Below are 18858 nucleotides of genomic sequence, written 5' to 3' on the forward strand. Positions count from 1 at the left end.
AATAAGTAATATCAGGAGGATAATGCTCTCACAACGTTAAACTTTTTTGGAGTATACCTATGAAAATATCTTTCCAATTATTTTCCAAGGTTAGATGAGAAAAGGTGTACGTTTGAAAGATGAAAAGATCTTTAGTTACTAAAAAGATTGCCTTTTTCTAAATTCCTTAAACTATAGGTGATTTTGTATCAATATATTTTGCAGAGTGGCTGGAGCATTACACAAGTAGGCTATATTTATGGAAACAAAATCTCTATTTGAAAAGTGAATGACCATGGGAAGTGGAGCAACAAAACCTCAGGTAAATAAGCCACAGGATATGCTTGTAACTATTGAGAACAGCTGGGCATCACCACACTGCTCCAGTGAGAATCGGCACAGTGGAACAATAGCAGTGAATAACAGTGCGGGGACGGACATGAACAGCAGCATACAAACACATGAGCAGCTCAATGAAGATCAGCACAGCCCTGAAGTAAGTCAAGGGTACGGCAATGCGGAAGATGAGGAGCAAGAAGAAATCGAGCGATTGTATCAATGTGCTCAGAGCACAGCAGAGACATCTCTAAATGTAAGTAAAATGAAAAATTTACATAGAATTACAACTGGAAGAGAGATGGAATCAGTGGCTAGGGAATGGAGTTTGTGGTGGGGACCAAAAATAATGGCTTTGGTCTTCCCAATATTCAATTGGAGAAAATTTCTGCTCATCCAGAACTGGATGTCAGACAAACAGTCTGACAATTTAGAGATCATGGAGGGGTCAAGAGAAGTGGTACTGAGGTAAAGCTGAATGTCATTAACGTACACGTGGAAACTGACACTGTTTTTGGATGATATCTCCAAGCGACAACACGTAGATGAGAAATAGGAAAGGGCCAAGGATAGATCCTTGGGGGACAACAGAGGTAATGATGAGAGAGCAGGAAAAAAAGCCATTGCGGGTGATTCTCTGGCTACGATTAGATAGATAAGGATGGAACCAGGCAAGTGCAGTCCCACCCAGCTGGATGACAGAGGAGAGGCGTTGTAGAAGGATGAAGTGTCAACCGTGTCAAAGGCTGCAGACAGATCGAGAAGGATGAGGAGGGAGAGTTTGTCTTTGTCACAGTCACAAAGGATGTTATTTGTGACTTTGATGAGAGCTGTTTTGGTACTGTGACGGGGTGGAAACCGGATTGGAGGATTCAGACATGGAATTGCGGGAAAGATGGGCACAGATTTGGGAGGCGACAAAACGTTCAAGGACACAAAAGCAAAATACTATGGATGCTGGAATCTGAAATAAAGAGAGAAAATGCTGGAAATCTCAGCGGGTCAGGCAGCATATTCAAGGAATTTGGAGAGGAAAGGGAGGTTGGAGATAGGGGGGTAGTTTGCAAGGATGAAGGGGTCAGGGGTTGGTTTTTTGAGCAGAGGGATGATGACGGCAGATTAAAGTGAGAAGGGGACAGTACCTGAGGAGAGAGAATCGTTAACAATGTCAGCAAAACTGGGAGCCAGAAAAGGAAGTTGGGTGATCAGCAATTTGGTGGAAATAGGGCCAAGGGAGCAGGAAGTGGGTCTCATGAACAAGATGAGCTTGGAGAGGTCATGAGAGGAGATCGGACAGAAACTGGAGAAAAATGTGACATCAGGGCTAGGGCAGGGGGGATCCTTGGAGTAAGTTTGGCCCAGTGGGGAAGGGGAAAGAAGCAGAGGCAGCTGAATGGATGGTCTCAATCTTAGAAACAAAAAAGTCCATGAACTGCTCACACTTATTGTTGGAAGTGAGGGTAGAGAGTGAGGAGAGGGGTTTAAGATGATGGTTAGTAGTGGAGAATAGAAGCCGGTGTTTATCTTTGCACACCAGAATGATTCTGGAATAGTGAGCAATTTTTGCAGATGAGAGCAGGACCTGATAATGCTTTATGTGCTCCAGCCAGATCTGGCAGTGAATGGCTAAACCAGTTGTCTGCCACATCCGTTCAAGTCTCCGTCCCTTGGACTTAAGGGAGCAAAGATGATGGCTGTATAAGGGGAATGGCCAGGGTGAAAGAGAGTAATTGTTTTAATAGGGACTAGGGCATCCAAAGGTGATGTGAGGGTGTGGTTGAGCAGATCGGTAGCTGCAGAAATATCATGGAGAATGTAAGGTCAAAAGGCTGGACAGTTGGGAGTTCATAAGTGCAATTGTAAGAGAGTTGGGAGAGAGTTTTTCCAGGGGCGGACACAGAAGTTGGGAGGTTTGGGGAGAAGGCAGTGGCAGGGGGATGTGGGCAGAGAGCGATACGAGGAAGTGGTCAGAGATGGCTTTATCTGCGATTGACATGATGGGAGTAGTGAGGCCATGAGAGATGGCAAGGTCGAGGGGTGGCCATGAATATTGGTTGGCAAGTTTACAAGGAGGGAGAGATTAAAGGAGGATAGGAGGCTAATGAACTCAAAGGAGAAAGAGCATGTTGAATCGAGATGGAGGTTGAAATCACCGAGGATGAGAAGTCGCTCGATGCAGAGGCTGAGGGAGGAAAGCAGTGAAGATATCTCGGTAATAACATTTTTATGGTACTTGGGTGGACGGTGGAGAACGAGAATTTTAAATGAGAGGTGAGAGGGGTGGAATAAGGTGAGATGCTCAAAGGAGGAGAAAGTGCTGGAGGATTAGGGGGACAGACCAAGGTGTGATTTGCAGATGAGAGCCACACCACCACCACTGCGGTTTGATCAGGGCAAGTGGTAGAAGGTATAGCCAGGCGGGGAGGCTTCAGTTAAGGTGTCATCATCCCTCAACCATGTTTCCATCAGGGCCATGATGTCGATGCCATCATCCGCAATAAGATCATGGATGGCAATGGCCTTGTGCGCAAGCGAACAGACATTCTGGAAGGAGATGCGGAGAGGGTCGGTGATCGCTGCCCCACTGCCAGTGTCCATTGAGTCAGCGCTGGGAGGAATGAATTGGATGGGGAGGAGATTAGCAAGATTAGCCCCCAGTGGGCACACTGGGCGGGAAGGTTGGCAAGAGAATAGGATGGAACAATTGGGGTTGCTGCTCGTAAGGAGGCAGCGACGAGTGCCTCGATGGGCCCTTCGTAGGACGCCAACAGAAACATAGAAGGAAGCTGTAGGCTTATCTAGGGAGGAGTCAAGCCAGGGATGGCAGCAGGAGAGTAGGAAGGTTGAAGAGTAATGAAGGATTGGAGTAAGGATTTGGGAAGGCAGAGTATCCGAGAAAAGAGAGCTGAAAGAGGCATGAAGACAGGAGAGTGCGGTCAGGGAAGGAGAGAGAGAAAAGGAAAGAGAGGGAAAAGTGGAAAGTATTGAATGGCTCGGGTCCGGAGCAGCAGCCAAAGTGCGTACAGGAATGGACAGGGGAAAACCTCAGGTTACATGGGCCTGTTTAAATGTAATAATTAATGGGATACAATAGTAGGGAGACCAGGGTCAAATTCAGAGGTCCCATGGAAGGACAAAGCAGACATAAGCCGGATGGGGCCAGCATGGAGAAAGAAAGAAGCAAGACTTGGATTTATATAGCACCTTTCACGATCACCGGACATCTCAAAGCGCTTTAAAGCCAATTTTATTTTTGGAGTGTAGTCACTGTTGTAATGTAGGAAACGCAGCAGCCAATTTGCGCACAAACAAGCTCCCACAAACAGCAATGTGATAATGACCAGATAATGTTTTTTTGTTATGTTGATTGAGATATAAATATTGGCCAAGACACCAGGGATAACGACCTGCTCTTCTTCGAAATAGTGCCATGGGATCTTTTACATCCACTTGAGAAAGCAGACAGGGCCTCGATTTAACGTCTCATCCGAAAGACGGCACCTCTGACAGTGTGGTGCTCCCTCAGCACTGCACTGGAGTGTCAAATAGATTTTTTGTGCTCAAGTCCCATTCCAGGAACTTGAACCCACAAACCTTCTGACTCAGAAGCGAGAGTGCTACCCACTGAGCCACAGCTGACACAGAGCATCGACGAACCACTGTCCAAAGCAGGCAAGTGAAGTCCAGAAGTTATTTGAAGTGTGGAGAGTTTGAGGTTGTTGCCATAGGAAAGAGTGTGGGGAGCAGTGCAGAAAGATGGTAGTGAAGTTGACGCAAGTTGGAGGTCGCCGTAGATCAAAGCAGCGGAGAAAAAGTAAAATCACACGCTAGCTACCAGCAAGGTTGAAAACCGGTAGAACGAGTCACTGGACACAGCAAGTGAAGCAGCAGCTGCTAGCTAGAAGCCAGCAGAGCCAAAAGATAAAAAATAATCTTTAGCAGCAGAGATGGAGAAACAGTAGGTAAGTCTTACAGTATAATTTAGTGTGATCCAGTGGAGAATCGTAGTGATGTAATCCAGGTTAGTTAAAAGCAGAAACATAGTCTAGATGTCCAGGGAACTCCTGGAGACCGGAAACCAATTTGACAAAAGAATCCAGCAGCAAAGACTTGAAGTGACTGAAAGCAGAGCAAAGCCACAGCCGATGAATCAAAACAGTGCAGTCCATAGAGCAACAAAGTCCTATTCGCGAGTAATCCAGTGATGGAAATCAAGTTTCTTCAGAGATCCAGCAGTTGAAAGAGCTCAGTAAGAACAAAGACATGCTGGGGATGGGCAGTGGAATCCACAGGGATAGCTTTAAACTTGTAGTTTGAACTTGTCGTTTGGGCTGAAATGCCTTCACAATCAGAGGCAGAGTATTTTAAGCAATGGAAGAAAGGAGATTTGGGGAATATAGGGCAGAGGATGGCAATGGATGACCAGGGACACAGTTGATGACAAGAGCAGAAGGAGCTGCTAGCCCAGGAGCCATCTTGAAAGAAGTGATCACAGAAACATGCAATTTGGCCCATGCTGGTGTTCATGCTCCACACAAGCCTCCTCCCACCCCTCTTTATCTAGCCCCATCAGCATAACCTTCTATTCCTTTCTCCCTCATGGGTTTATCTAGCTTACTCTTAAATGCATCTATGCTATTCGCCTCAACTACTCCATTTGGGAAAAACTGTCCACAATTTCTCGACAATTCACTGCGGTCAGCAATAGGGAATGGTTGCACATAAAAACATTAAAGAAATCTGACGAGTCACCCATGGGCCAACCACAACATTCAACAATTATCCACAACATATTTAACTTTATTATGGATCAAACGCAAATTAAATAGTTTTGCTATTCAACAGTTCTCTATACAAATCAATTTATGCATAGAATTGAAAATTTCCGCAAGTAGTGGTACTTTCACATCTTAAAACACCTTTTAAGTAACATAAAAACAGAATACTGGAAATACTCAGCAGGTCAAAGTGCACCTGTGGAGAGAGACAGAGAGTTAATGTTTTGAACCTTTTGAAAGGTCATCGACCTGAAAAGTTAATTCCATTTCTCTCTCCTCAGATGCTGCCGGACACGCTGAGCATTTCCAGCATTTTCTGTTTTTATTTCAGATTTCCAGCATCTGCAGTATTTTGCTTTTGTATTAACCTTTTAGCGAGTAATTGTTTTGTGTATGCAGACTGCTGTCAGGTGATGCAGTTTACGTCAGATTGCTGCAACATAAAACCGCATGGCTTCAAGAAGCCTGTAAGTCCAATCTTGTTCAAAAGGACTTATTTATTGGATTCTGTGGGTACTTCTGTGATATTAAAGATTGTAAAATACCAGTGTGCTCAAACTTTGGTGCAATTGATCAAACTCAAGGTGCATGAAAAGTGATGGAAAACTGTGTTGCTAAATGTCGTATTAATATCAGTGAAAATGTCTGATAAATAAACATGTTTTGAATAGAAAAATTAAAAAGAATCCTTAATTCCTCTTTGGTGACTGATTTTTATGATTTGAACACTGCTTTGCAGGCTCGTTCCCTGCCAGTTTGAGTTGCATTGCTTCGTGTCAGCTCAATAAATCCAGTCCATTTACCAGTCCCGAGATCAACTTCAGTGAAATCCTGAGAGAGTGAATATTAGGAAGTTCTGACGCAAAACTGAGGATTCATTAAAACATTGTATCATCATGATACCACCTCAGAGACTAACATAATTGCACTTTACTATGTTGACATACGGGGTTACAAGAGAGCATAGAACATGGGAGGACTTTGCATTAACATCTGCACTCCAGGCTTGTGTGCTATAGAAAATAAATAATCTTTCTGTTGATGCTTAAGGCTCATTCAGTGACTTCATCAGACTCAACCAGAGCTCAAATGCACCCGAGTGCATAAAACAAAGCATCTCCAAATTTAATACTAATTGGCATAAATGATGCGAATCTCACAGATCAAAGGATTGGTGATAGTATGTGTGTTGCATTGCTATAGAAGAACCTAGAGACCTACTTTAGGATTTGGAAATGCCCTAATTAATTTGAAAGACCTTCTTTTCCACATAGATTTCACTGAGTAAACCCTTATAATGCTGCAGGTTTCGTAGAAAATATTTCATTGATTTTGCAATCTAGCACAACTTTTGAACACTTACACAAATAGTGGCTGATCATCTACATTGATTTTGAGGGTCCGATTTTTGGATGAACCTGTTTCCACCAATTTTAAACCTATTTTCGACTGCTGAAATTTCTGGTCTGGTTGGGGTGAGGTAGTTGGGGAGGGAGCAGTATTTCCGAAATCTAACTTCCATTGGTGTGCAAATGCAAATGACACACATGCATGAGGAACCAGAATTCCCATTATCTACACCCCATTAGATATAATTTCCATTAGTGCAATTATATATGCAGATAACTAAAAGATTATGAGCAGATCTGTTCAGTGGAAGTGACCTATTTAAAGGTGTTTACTGTCTGAAATGTTTCTGCTATTTCCCATGCTGGCATATTTTGGCTTTTTTGTTGTTGCTTTGGGCAGCTGCTGAGCTGCACTAAACTGCCAGACTGAGGGTCTCGGAGGTCACCGGCACATTCTCAACCCACCACCCACTGTAAGGGATACCACGCAGCAGAATAGATTTCCTCATGGAGATTCCCGGTTTTCTATCTTGATGGCGGAGGAGGTAAACAGAAGGGATGAAAGGAAAGTGAGGCAGCATCAAAGAAGGATTAGGCTAAGCCACTATTATCCCCATCTCCCCTCCCAGAATAAGTATGTAGACCCCACAGATCTTATAAGGAACTGAGTGAGGAGCTCTGCATTTGGTAACTTTGTTTCACTATGAAAGCCCTGGATGACCGAGACACCATGACGAGTTACAGTTCTGATCAAGTAACAGAGTGGTACTGTCTGTGAAATTCAGCACAGCTCTTGACTTGTATGCTGCAGGTACTTTCCAAGCTGCAGTCGAGGATTTAAGAAGTGAGGGTGATTAGCGGAGGGATTCCACATTGCCAAAGTGAAAAGGGAAAGGTGGCAGTTCTCTTACCTTGGCTGTTGTTGTCAAACCATTAACTTCTTAAGGGCATTGTTCCACTGTCCTGACAGCGAGAAGTGGCACTCAGCAGCACTGCCACCTTCTTCCACAAGACACTGGTGTCTGAGTCCAACAGTCAGTCTCTCCTCTGGTGGTTCTCATCCAGGAGGATCGACAGGTCGGTTTCTGAAAAATTCTGCGCTTGCCTTCTTCTGCCACCACTTGTCTGAGGCCTTCCTTGCGAGCAATTAGTGTGTGAAGTTGAAGCCATAATGAAGTCTAGAGAAATTAAAAAAGGAAGCCTTTAAGTAAGAAATCACTGCAGTTGAACATTCTGACAAAAGCCAGAGGATAAAACACAACATTTACCTGCTGTCCCTTCCGGAGGCTGCTGCCACTTTAAGGTTGTTGCAGGCTTTTAAATCCTACAGGAACAAATTTCTTCCTCTTAATTGGGAAACCGGTGTCCCCAATCCAAAGAAATACATTCAGCAAAGCCGAGTGAAACCAGCATCAAAAGTCCTGACTGCAATTCCAAAGAGATCGACATGGAGGCAAAGTAGCACTAGCCTTCAATCACACAAAATGGCCTCCTTGACAGAGCATCAGAGATACCTTCCTGCACCTTCCACCACCACTTATATAATGGGGCCGAGGTTGGGGCAAATGGGCTGACCACGTTTAGATGAGGTAGATCGGGCTCTTTTTATGGGAGGATAATTCAAGTGTGGATTTTTATTGTGGATTGGAACCAGTAGCCTTTAGAAGCACATTTTACTCCATTTATCATCCTCAAATCCACCCCAAAATGGGCAGTTACTCAGAGGGAAATCCAGGCCATTGTATTTTGGCACCTTTCCCATCATGCATATATCGTGCCCACACTTGGGCCCCAAAAAGATGGGTATAACTCTTCAAGTACACCAAAAAAAAGCTTTGGGGAAAATTGAGCCCAATGATTCCAAGTATTACCTGGAAATTATTTACACCGTGACTATGAAGTGTGTCTGATTCACATTCAGTGATTGATTTTGATTCTGTTGAAGGTCCATTCTTCTGAAAACAACAACCCAGAAGCAGATGGATTGACCTTGACATTTGAGAATTTTCATCACAATGCTGGTACTCTTTACACTTGCATCACACAGAACAACGTCAAGCTTTACTTGGATGAAACAAAGGTGGGAATTAGGTTGAAATCTATTCCAAGGCTCGGGTCTGGATTTTTGTCACTGTGTATGCGAGTATATAAATCATGGCATATGCATGAAAATATTCATTCCCCTCATTATGTCGATGTGTTAAAAAATATGTACTGCCCTGGATGGGTACTATATTTGAGAATCTGAATATTCAGACACGTTAGTAATAAGCACATAACACACTTCCATCAGCTCACCGCTATGCTCATGGAAGGATTAGAAGCAAAGAACAGGCAAACAGCACATGCCTATTCCTTGTTTATTTTTATAATCGATTTTAGAAATAATTCCTGATAATTCTGTGTTGCCATAATTCCTCGTAAAAGAATTCCTGTATGTTCTGGAGTGGGTGAAGGTGAATCTTCAATAAGCGCACAATTTGCTCACAGTGCCCCATTGCATTCACATTGCATAAACTATAATATTCTGTTAACAGTGATAATGCAAACTGGGAACAGAACATTCACAAATGGTTTGGCCACAGGTACGTTCACAATCAGCACACACAGACATGCACATACTGGTAATGTACCCATTCACCTGGGTAAAATACAGTACCAGAGTGCTATTTATTTATTCAATGACAGACTTAAGCTGCATGTATCTTTTTATATTCACAAAATCACTAACTTGTATATTTCTGGACCTGAAAAATTGCTATTGTCTCCATTAATAGGGATTTGTGCCATTTCCAGAAAAGTGGTATAAAGAAGGGAATTTTATCGACACATTGCATGAGGTATGGAACAGAAATTAAAGAAAATATTTTCATTCAAAATGTGATATCTGTATATCAAGTAAGTGTTAATTGTGAACTTGGAGAATGACAAATGATAATGGCAGCATATTTCTTTGACAATTGGTAATCATAATACAATTGCCTGTTCCTTATAATTGCACTTTAAATCTACATAATGTTTCCTGTAGCGACGATCATTTTGAATATTAATGTACCAAAATTATTTTAATGAAATTTGCACTGCTAATGTTGCAGCAAGTGACTTGATTATTCAGTGAAGTGAAATAATAATTTAATGTAGTGATTTTTAATTTAATACATACTCCAAAGCACATTCTATAATACACAAAAAAAACCTCACAGGAGTGAATACAAATATTCCGAATTTGCTTTGTGAGAACATTAAGGCAAATTTTCTTGTTGCGAGATACCAGTTAATCTACATGGCCTGCATGAGCAGGGTTGGAAAATCAGTCAGGGGTCAATACCACCAGCTTCCTTGCACCCAATGCCACAAGGGAAATTTTCTGACCAAAGTGACATTGGAAGTATAATATGTTCGCCCAAATATGGGCAGGTGAAGTATAACAAGATGCAAAAATGATGTCGAACAACCTATTTCCCATCATTTGTGCCTTAGCAACACTGGGCACAGGAAATGCCATATTTTCCTGGTGTCCATTGTTGTTACGACCCACAACAGTGGTTTCAAATATTAAAGGGCTACTATGACTATGAACAGAGTTTTTAAACTGCATTATTCAAAAAAGCAGCAATTTCAAAAATGTAAACTTGTCGGTAATTTTTTACAATCCTTCAGCCTGCACTGTCAGCTACACTGCACTGCAGCAATTTCCCTCCCCTCTTCCTCAAAGCAGGCGCACTGCCGTAACTGGCCTCAGTACCCATCGTAAATATTTTAATTACTCTGATCTTAGGAAATTAGCCTGTGTTAGGGAAAAGATGAAAAGGTTTTGCATTTATATAGCACCTTCATGACCTCAAGACATCCCAAAGCACTTTACAGCCAATTAAGTACTTTTGTAATGTAGAAAATGCAGCAGACAAATTGAGCACAGCAAAGTCCGACAAAGAGCAATATGATAATCTGTTTTAGGGATGCAGGTAAGGGCAGGTTATCTGCCACCAATGCAGCAAAGAGGGAAAGCTAGGTCAACATAGCACAGAAATGTAAAAATGTAAAAATGTAAATGGGAATATGTTTCGCAAAATTTACTAGGAAATAAAGTAAATTCTTCTGATTTTCCCTGGAGAATGACCTTGTTCGGGACATACAAGGAACATCTTACAAAACTATGACAAATGAAGCCTTCACCCACTATAATAAAAATGGGGTTGTGTTTGGGTAAAAGTAAAACTGTGACAAGTTGTTGAAGTTCATCAGAGGTCCTTAGTGCTGCAAGGAATTAGATGTTCAATGCAAATTGGTTAAATTTTCACATGATACCAAACTCAGAGGGGCAGTGGCATCGAAGGCATCAATCCTGAAAGTACAGGATGAGTTAAACAAAATATGTGAATGGGCCAAACAATGGCAGATGAAATTCAAGTGTAAAATATCACACATAGGAAGCAACAATGGGCAACATGCAAACATGATTACTCATGTTGCCTGGCCTGGATACAACTGTTTGGCTCACTTATAACTTTGTGGGAGCCGGTCACCTCCAATCAATGCCACTGCACATGTCCCCTTCCAGGTCCAAGAGTGGAAACTCTGGATCTCCCAGCCATCGGTTGCCTTGTTAGGGATGTTCTACCCCTTGCAAGAAAACCAGGAAATTCCCAGAAATTAGCTAATGCAACTGGGTCTCTGCCAAAATTACACGGGGGTCCCGCCGATTTCTCGCCATACCTCCAGTGGGACACTTTGGTGGAGGATGAAATAGTGAACAATGTTGAAGGAGGAAGAGAGATCAACAGGGAGAGAATGGAACCATGATTGCAGTGGCACAGGTTGTCATTTGTGATTTTGACCAGGGTGGTTATGGTACCATGGGCGAGTCAGAAACCAGACTTTATAGGCTTGAATAGGGAGTGGCGATAAGGATTGGTGGGGGTGGGAGGCGGGGGGCGGGGGTTGCACAAAAAGAAAGGGGGTAAAATAGAATTCCAGATTTCTACTACTCTGTGTGGACAAACTGGAAAAGTATAAATGCAAACAGGACTCAGCTGCCTTATCACTGAGGCCAAATTGGGTTAAGTATTCCTGGTGCAGAGTTTTGTGTATCACAAACACGTTTTGAGAATTCAGGCATTCAAATCTCACCCCCACAATTTTCAGTCCATAAAAATAATGCTGGAAATTCTTTGGGATTGCATGTCCAAATTCCTGACATGTGTTCTTAACATACAAGTTCTATACCAGGGGTGTAAATAATGAAAATTTATCTGATGTGTAAATATGTTTTCCTTATTAGTTACTTTATTTGAACATTAATATACTCTGAGCTTCAAGGATTTAGAAATAACATTTGAAATTTCTAAATTGGCAACAATTTAAATAATTTACAGTTACATCTTATTGCAGATTCCGACAAGTTCAGCCGATACCGAGAACAAACCAAACCTGGTTGCATCATATCTCACAGATGAACGACATGCTGGAGGTCTATGGGTTCCAGGAAAAGGAATGGTCATGACATGTACATTTGAAGTAAAATTATGTTTGTTTCATGAATCTTAATATTACTGAAATTTTATAGGCCAGAAGCTTAATGAATACTTGAAACTAAACTGCTTATCCAATTGAAAGCTTCAGCTATACAAATCTTTTATATTTCTCACAGGAGAGAACAAATGTTTGTAAATACTTTGATACAGATTGTGGAGCCTGGCTTATCTTGCCATTGCAGTGGGAAATGAATTTGGATTTCATCAGAAGTCGTGTGGATCAAGTGAAGGTGAGCAACATATATGATTTATTGAAAGCACAAGGGCTTAAACTATAACAATGTAATGACAGTACCTAGTGTGATTCTCATAATCCTGCTTCTTTAGGAATATTCAACCAAATCTTATTTTTAAAAGGCATTATACATAAGCAGAGGAACAAATATGTCCATAGTGCATATATGCCATAATTCTCTAATTCAACAACAAGTATTTATATAGCGCCTTAAATCTAGCGAAACATCCCAAGGCACTTCACAGGAGACAATAAATTTGACACCGAGCCACATAAGGAGAAATTATGGCAGGAAGAGGTAGGGTTTCAAGAGCATCTTGAAGGAGGAAAGAGAGGTAGAGAGGTGGAGAGGTTTAGGCAGGAAGTTCCAGAGTTTCGGGCCGAGGCAACAGAAGGCACGGTCACAAATGGTTGAGCGATTATAATCAGGGATGTTCAAGAGGCAGAATTAGAGGAGCACAGACATCTTGGCAGGTTGTGGGGCTGGAGGAGATTACAGAGATAGGGAGAGGCGAGGTCATGGAGGGATTTGAAAACAAGCATGAGAATTTTGAAATTGAGATGTTGCTTAACCGGGAGCCAATGTAGGTCAGCGAGCACAGGGGTGGTGGGTGAGCGGGACTTGGTGCGAGTTAGGACACAGTAGGGCCGAAATTCAGCCTCGCCTGAAAACTGGTGCACCTACCCTTTTTAAGTTTTTTTACTGCCGTTTCGGAAGAGGACCCTCTTTCAGGAAATTTAGCTCTTTGTCTTTTTTTCAATCGGCCATGAAGTCGGTCATAACGGGGGAGGAAGTGTGGCGGTAAGTGCTGGTGAGGGGCGGAAGTGGAGGTGGGACGGATTCTCCGTCGCTGTTACTCAACAGTGGAGCGGTGATGCTGTCCTTGCGCGTCTGCATCACATCTATCTCGCCTCTGTTAAAGGGAAGATAATCAGCCAATAGTCGCGATCGGACATTAGACCACCAGGGAGAGTTTCGGCCGGGCCAGCGGCCTGGCACCCAAGAGGACGTGTCAGGCTGCCTGTTGGCGGCCCCGCTGAACCCAGGGGCACAATAGTCCGGTCGACAAAAAAAAAATGGCAACTGCGACATTGGATCCTCACCTTTAATGGCCGCCACACAGCCAGCGCAGAGAGAGAGCATACAAGGTGCACTGACAGAAAGAACTGTCGGGTGCACCGCTCAGTGGCAATAAGATTTTGCTCGCTAAATTTGGCGGAAGGTTGGGGGTCCCGGTGATGCGCGCACTGATGATGCATGCACGGCCAGTGGGCGGCAGTGGGGCAGAAGTGGGGACCGCCAGAAAACCCCCCCCGAGCTGAATTTAGCTTGCGGCAGCCATTCAACCAGAAATCATCGGCTGTTCGACTCCGTCACATGGCCGCCGCATACGGGCTGTAATGGGCCTTATTGGGTAGCTGAATTTTGGCCCCAAGAAGTTTACCCATTATCAGTGAGGAATTGCTGTCTATGGCTGGAACCACACTGCAAAGACAAGTGTTTTTTTCAATATATTTAAACCTTATTCCTTGTAGAAGGCAAGTGTCAATCTGATTGTATGTACTCATGAAACACTTAGATGTAAGGTATGCTAAGTGAGAGAGAGAATGAGAGAGAGAGATTCAGCTTGGACACATGGGAGGGGGCTCTTGCGTAAAAAAACTGTCGTTCTTTGATGACATCATGGAATTTGTTGAAACTAAATTTCTAAGAGTGTAATATATTTAGATTTCAGCTAGACTTTTGAAACTACCACACAAGCAATTAGTGCAGAAGGCAAGACGGCATTGAGTAAGATGCAGGATTCTCAGGTAGATAGAAAATTGACTAAGCCAGAGAAAGCAAAAGATAGTTGTGAATAAAGTTGCATCACATGGCATGGGTAGCAGGGATCAGTATTGGGGCCATTGATGTTTACAGTGAACATAAATTACTAAGAACTGGGAACAGCAACAAAGCGATCTAACTTTGTAGAAAACACTTAATGTATGTGTGTGTTGAGGACGGGGTGGGGGGGGGGGGTGTCAAACAATAGGGAACAGGCAAACCAATACAAAGAACACTGGATAGATTGGGAACAAGGGCTAGTGAATGGCAAATAGCATTTAATGTGGACAAATACAATGTATGGAGACGAGGGAAGGGAAAAACAAAGGGAATTTTTCTTATCAGTAGGAAACCTTTGACATTGTTGCCAAATTAAGTTAATCTAAGGGTTAAGTCAAGGCAGGAGAGCCCAGACCCATGTCATGCTCCTCCTGTGCTATGTGGGAAATCAGGGATGCTACCAGTGTCCCTGACTACTGTGTGCAGGAAGTGTGTCCAGCTGCAGCTCCTGACAGACTGCATTGTGGCACTGGAGCTGCGCATGGACTCACTCTGGAGCATCCGCGATGCTGAGGATGTTGTGAATAGCACGTTTAGTGAGTTGGTCACACCGCAGGTAAAGGTTACTCAGGCAGATAGGGAATGGGTGACCATCAGGCAGAGCAGTGGAAGGAAGGTAGTGCAGGGGTCCCCCTGCGGCCATCTCCATCCAAAACAAATACATCATTTTGGGTACTGTTGGGGGAGATGACTCATCAGAGGAAGGCAGCAGCAGCTGCCAAGTTCATGGCACTATGGGTGGCTCTGCTGCACAGGAGGGCAGGAAAAAGAGTGGGAGAGCGATAGTGATAGAGGATTCTATTGTAAGGGGAACAGATAGGCGATTCTGCAGCCACAAACGAGACTCCAGGATGGTATGTTGCCTCCCTGGTGCAAGGGTCAAGGATGTCTCGGAGCGGCTGCAGAGCATTCTGAAGGAGAAAGGGTAATAGTGGTCCATATTGGTACCAACAATATAGTTAAAAAACGGGATGAGGTCCTACAAACTGAAATTAGGGAGCAAGGTGTTAAATTAAAAAGTAGGACCTCAAAGGTAGTGATCTCAGGATTGCTACCAGTGCCACGTGCTAGTCAGAGTAGGAATTGCAGGATAGTTCAGATGAATATGTGGCTTGAGGAATGGTGCAAGGAGGAAGGATTCAAATTCCTGGGGCATTGGAACCGGTTCTGGGGGAGGTGGGACCAGTACAAACCGGACGGTCTGCACCTGGGCAGGACCGGAACCAATGTCTTAGGAGGAGTGTTTGCTCGTGCTGTTGGGGAGGGTTTAAACTAATATGGCAGGGGGTGGGAACCTATGCAGGGAGGCAGAGGGAAGTAAAAAGAGGGCAGAAGCAAAAGGTAGGAAGGAGAAAAACAAGAGAGGAGGGTAGAGAAATCAAGGGCAAAAATCAAAAAGGGCCATATTACAACATAATTCTAAAAGGACCAAGAGTGTTAAAAAAACAAGCCTGAAAGCTCTGAGTCTCAATGAGAGGAGCATTCGTAATAAGGTAGACAAATTAACTGCGCAGATAGCTGGTAACGGATATGATGTAATTGGGATTACGGACCATGGCTCCAGGGTAACCAAGGCTGGGAACTCAACATCCAGGGGTATTCATTATTCAGGAAGGATCGACAGGAAGGAAAAGGAGGTGGGATAGCATTAATGGTTAAAGAGGAGGTTAACGCAATAGTAAGGAAGGACATTAGCTTGGATGATGTGGAATCTAAATGGGTAGAGCTGCGAAAAAACAAAGGGTAGAAAACGTTAGTGGGAGTTGTGTACAGACCACCAAACAGTAGTAGGGAGGTTGGGGATGGCATCAAACAGGAAATTAGGGACGCGTGCAACAAGGGTACAGCAGTTATCATGGGTGACTTTAACCTACATATTGATTGGGCTAACCAAACTGGTAGCAATACTGTGCAGGAGGATTTCCTGGCGTGTGTAACGAGAGAGAATTAATTAGCAATCTGGTCGTGCGTGGCCCCTGGGGGAAGAGTGACCATAATATGGTAGAATTCTTCATTAAGGTGGAGAGCGACACATTTAATTCAGAGACAAGGGTCCTGAACTTAAAGAAAGGAAACTTCGATGGTATGAGACGTGATTTGGCGAGGATAGACTGGCGAATGATACTTAAAGGGTTGACAGTGGGGCTAGGCAATGGCAGACATTTAAAGATCACATGGATGAATTACAACTATTGTACATCCCTGTCTGGCATAAAAATAAAACGGGAAAGGTGGCTCAGCTGCGGCTAACAAGGGAAATTAGGGATAGTGTTAAATCCAAAGAAGAGGCATATAAATTGGCCAGAAAAAGCAGCAAGCCTCAGGACGGGGAGAAATTTATAATTCAGCAGAGGAGGACTAAGGGGTTACTTAGGAGGGGGAAAATGAGAGTAAGCTTGCAGGGAACATAAAAACTGACTGTAAAAGCTTCTATAGATATGTGAAGAGAAAAAGATTAGTGAAGACTAATGTAGGTCCCTTGCAGTCAGAATCAGGTGAATTCATAATGGGGAACAAGGAAATGGCAGACCAATTGAACAAATACTTTGGTTCTGTCTTCACTAAGGAAGACACAAATAACCTCCCGAAAATACTAGGGGACCGAGGGTCTAGCGAGAAAGAGGAACTGAGGGATATCCTTATTAGTCAGGAAATGGTGTTAGGGAAACTGATGGGACTGAAGGCCGATAAATCCCCAGGGCCTGATTGTCTGCATCCTAAGAGTACTACAGGAAGTAGTAGATGCATTGGTGGTCATTTTCCAAAATTACATGGACGCTGGATTAGTTCCTATGGACTGGAGGGTAGCTAATGTAACCCCTCTTTTTAAAAAAAGGAGGGCGAGAGAAAACAGGGAATGATAGACCGGTTAGCCTGACATTGGTGGTGGGGAAAATGCTGGAATCAATTATCAAAGATAGAATAGCAGCCCATTTGGAAAGCAGTGACAGGATCGGTCCAAGTCAGCATGGATTTATGAAAGGGAAATCATGCTTGACAAATCTTCTAGAGTTTTTTGAGGATGTAACTAGTGGAGTGGATAAGGGAGAACCAATGGATGTGGTGTATTTGGACTTTCAAAAGGCTTTTGACAAGGTCCCACACAAGAGATTAGTGTGCAAAATTAAGGCACATGGTATTGGGGGTAATGTATTGACGTGGATTGAGAACTGGTTGGCAGACAGGAAGCAAAGAGTGGGAATAAATGTGTCCTTTTCAGAATGGCAGGCAGTGACTAGTGGGGTGCCGCAAGGTTCAGTGCTGGGACCTCAGCTATTTACAATATACATTAATGATTTAGATGAAGGAATTGAATGTAATATGTAGTTTGCAGATGACACTAAGCTGGGTTGCAATGTGAGCTGTGAGGAGGATGCTAAGAGGCTGCAGGGTGACTTGGACATGTTGGGTGAGTGGGCAAATGCATGGCAGATGCAGTATAATGTGGATAAATGTGAAGTTATCCACTTTGGTGGCAAAAACAGGAAGGCAGATTATTATCTGAATGGTGACAGATTAGTAAAAGGGGAGGTGCAACGAGACCTGGGTGTCATGGTACATCAGTTACTGAAGGTAGGCATGCAAGTACAGCAGGCAGTAAAGAAAGCAAATGGCATGCTGGCCTTCATAGTGAGAGGATTTGAGTATAGGAGCAGGGAGGTCTTACTGCAGTTGTACAGGGCCTTGGTGAGACCACACCTTGAGTATTGTGTACAGTTTTGGTCTCCTAATCTGAGGAAGGACGTTCTTATTATTGAGGGAGTGCAACGAAGGTTCACCAGACTAATTCGTGGGATGGCAGAACTGACATATGAAGAAAGACTGGATCGGCTAGGCTTATACTCACTGGAATTTAGAAGAAACAGAACCATAGAAAATAGGTGTAAGAGTAGGCCATTTGGCCCTTCGAGCCTGCACCATTCAATAAGATCATGGCTGATCATCACCTCAGTACCCCTTTCCTGCTTTCTCTCCATATCCCTTGATCCCTCTAGCCGGAAGTGCTAGATTTAACTCCCTCTTGAATATAGCCAATGAACTGGCATCAACAACTCTCTGTGGTAGGGAATTCCACAGGTTCACAACTCTGAGTGAAGAAGTTTCTCCTCATCTCAGTCCTAAATGGCTTACCCCTTATATCCTTAGACTGTGTCCCCCGGTTCTGGACTTCCCCAACATCAGGAACATTCTTCTTGCATCTAACCTGTCCAGTCCCGTCAGAATGTTATGTGTTTCTATGAGATCCCCTCTCATCCTTCTAAACTCCAGTGAATAAAGGCTCAATCGATCCAGTCTCTCCTCATATGTCAGTCCAGCTATCCCGGGAATCAGTCTGGTGAACCTTCGCTGTACTCCCTCAATAGCAAAAATGTCCTTCCTCAGATTAGGAGACCAAAATTGAACACAATATTCCAGGTGAGGTCTCACCAAGCCCTGTACAACTGCAGTAAGACCTCCCTGCTCCTATACTCAAAACCTCTAGCTATGAAAGCCAACATACCATTTGCCTTCTACACTGCCTGTTGAACCTGCATGCCAACTTTCAATGACTGATATACCATGACGCCCAGATCTAGTTGCACCTCCCCTTTTCTTAATCTGCCACCATTCAGATAATATTCTGCCTTCGTATTTTTGCCCCCAAAGTGGATAACCTCACATTTAGCCACATTGTACTGCACCTGCCATGCATTTGCCCACTCACCTAACCTGTCCAAGTCACCTTGCACCTCTTAGCGTCCTCCTCACAGCTCACACC

General features: G+C 43.5%; 1 protein-coding gene across 1 annotated transcript in view; it reads left to right on the forward strand.

The window, feature by feature from the left end:
- Nucleotides 1-274: 274 nt before the first annotated feature.
- Nucleotides 275-18858, forward strand: part of LOC139281534 (kinesin-like protein klp-3) — a 49048-nt gene continuing 30464 nt past the window's right edge. The window contains exons 1-5 of the mRNA XM_070901701.1: nucleotides 275-571; nucleotides 8388-8522; nucleotides 9220-9282; nucleotides 11834-11959; nucleotides 12093-12206. Of these exons, the coding sequence (XP_070757802.1) occupies nucleotides 275-571; nucleotides 8388-8522; nucleotides 9220-9282; nucleotides 11834-11959; nucleotides 12093-12206 (735 nt within the window). The remainder of the gene's footprint in view (nucleotides 572-8387; nucleotides 8523-9219; nucleotides 9283-11833; nucleotides 11960-12092; nucleotides 12207-18858) is intronic.

Source organism: Pristiophorus japonicus, chromosome 15 (assembly GCF_044704955.1).
Source record: "Pristiophorus japonicus isolate sPriJap1 chromosome 15, sPriJap1.hap1, whole genome shotgun sequence".
Taxonomy (NCBI): Eukaryota; Metazoa; Chordata; class Chondrichthyes; family Pristiophoridae; genus Pristiophorus; species Pristiophorus japonicus.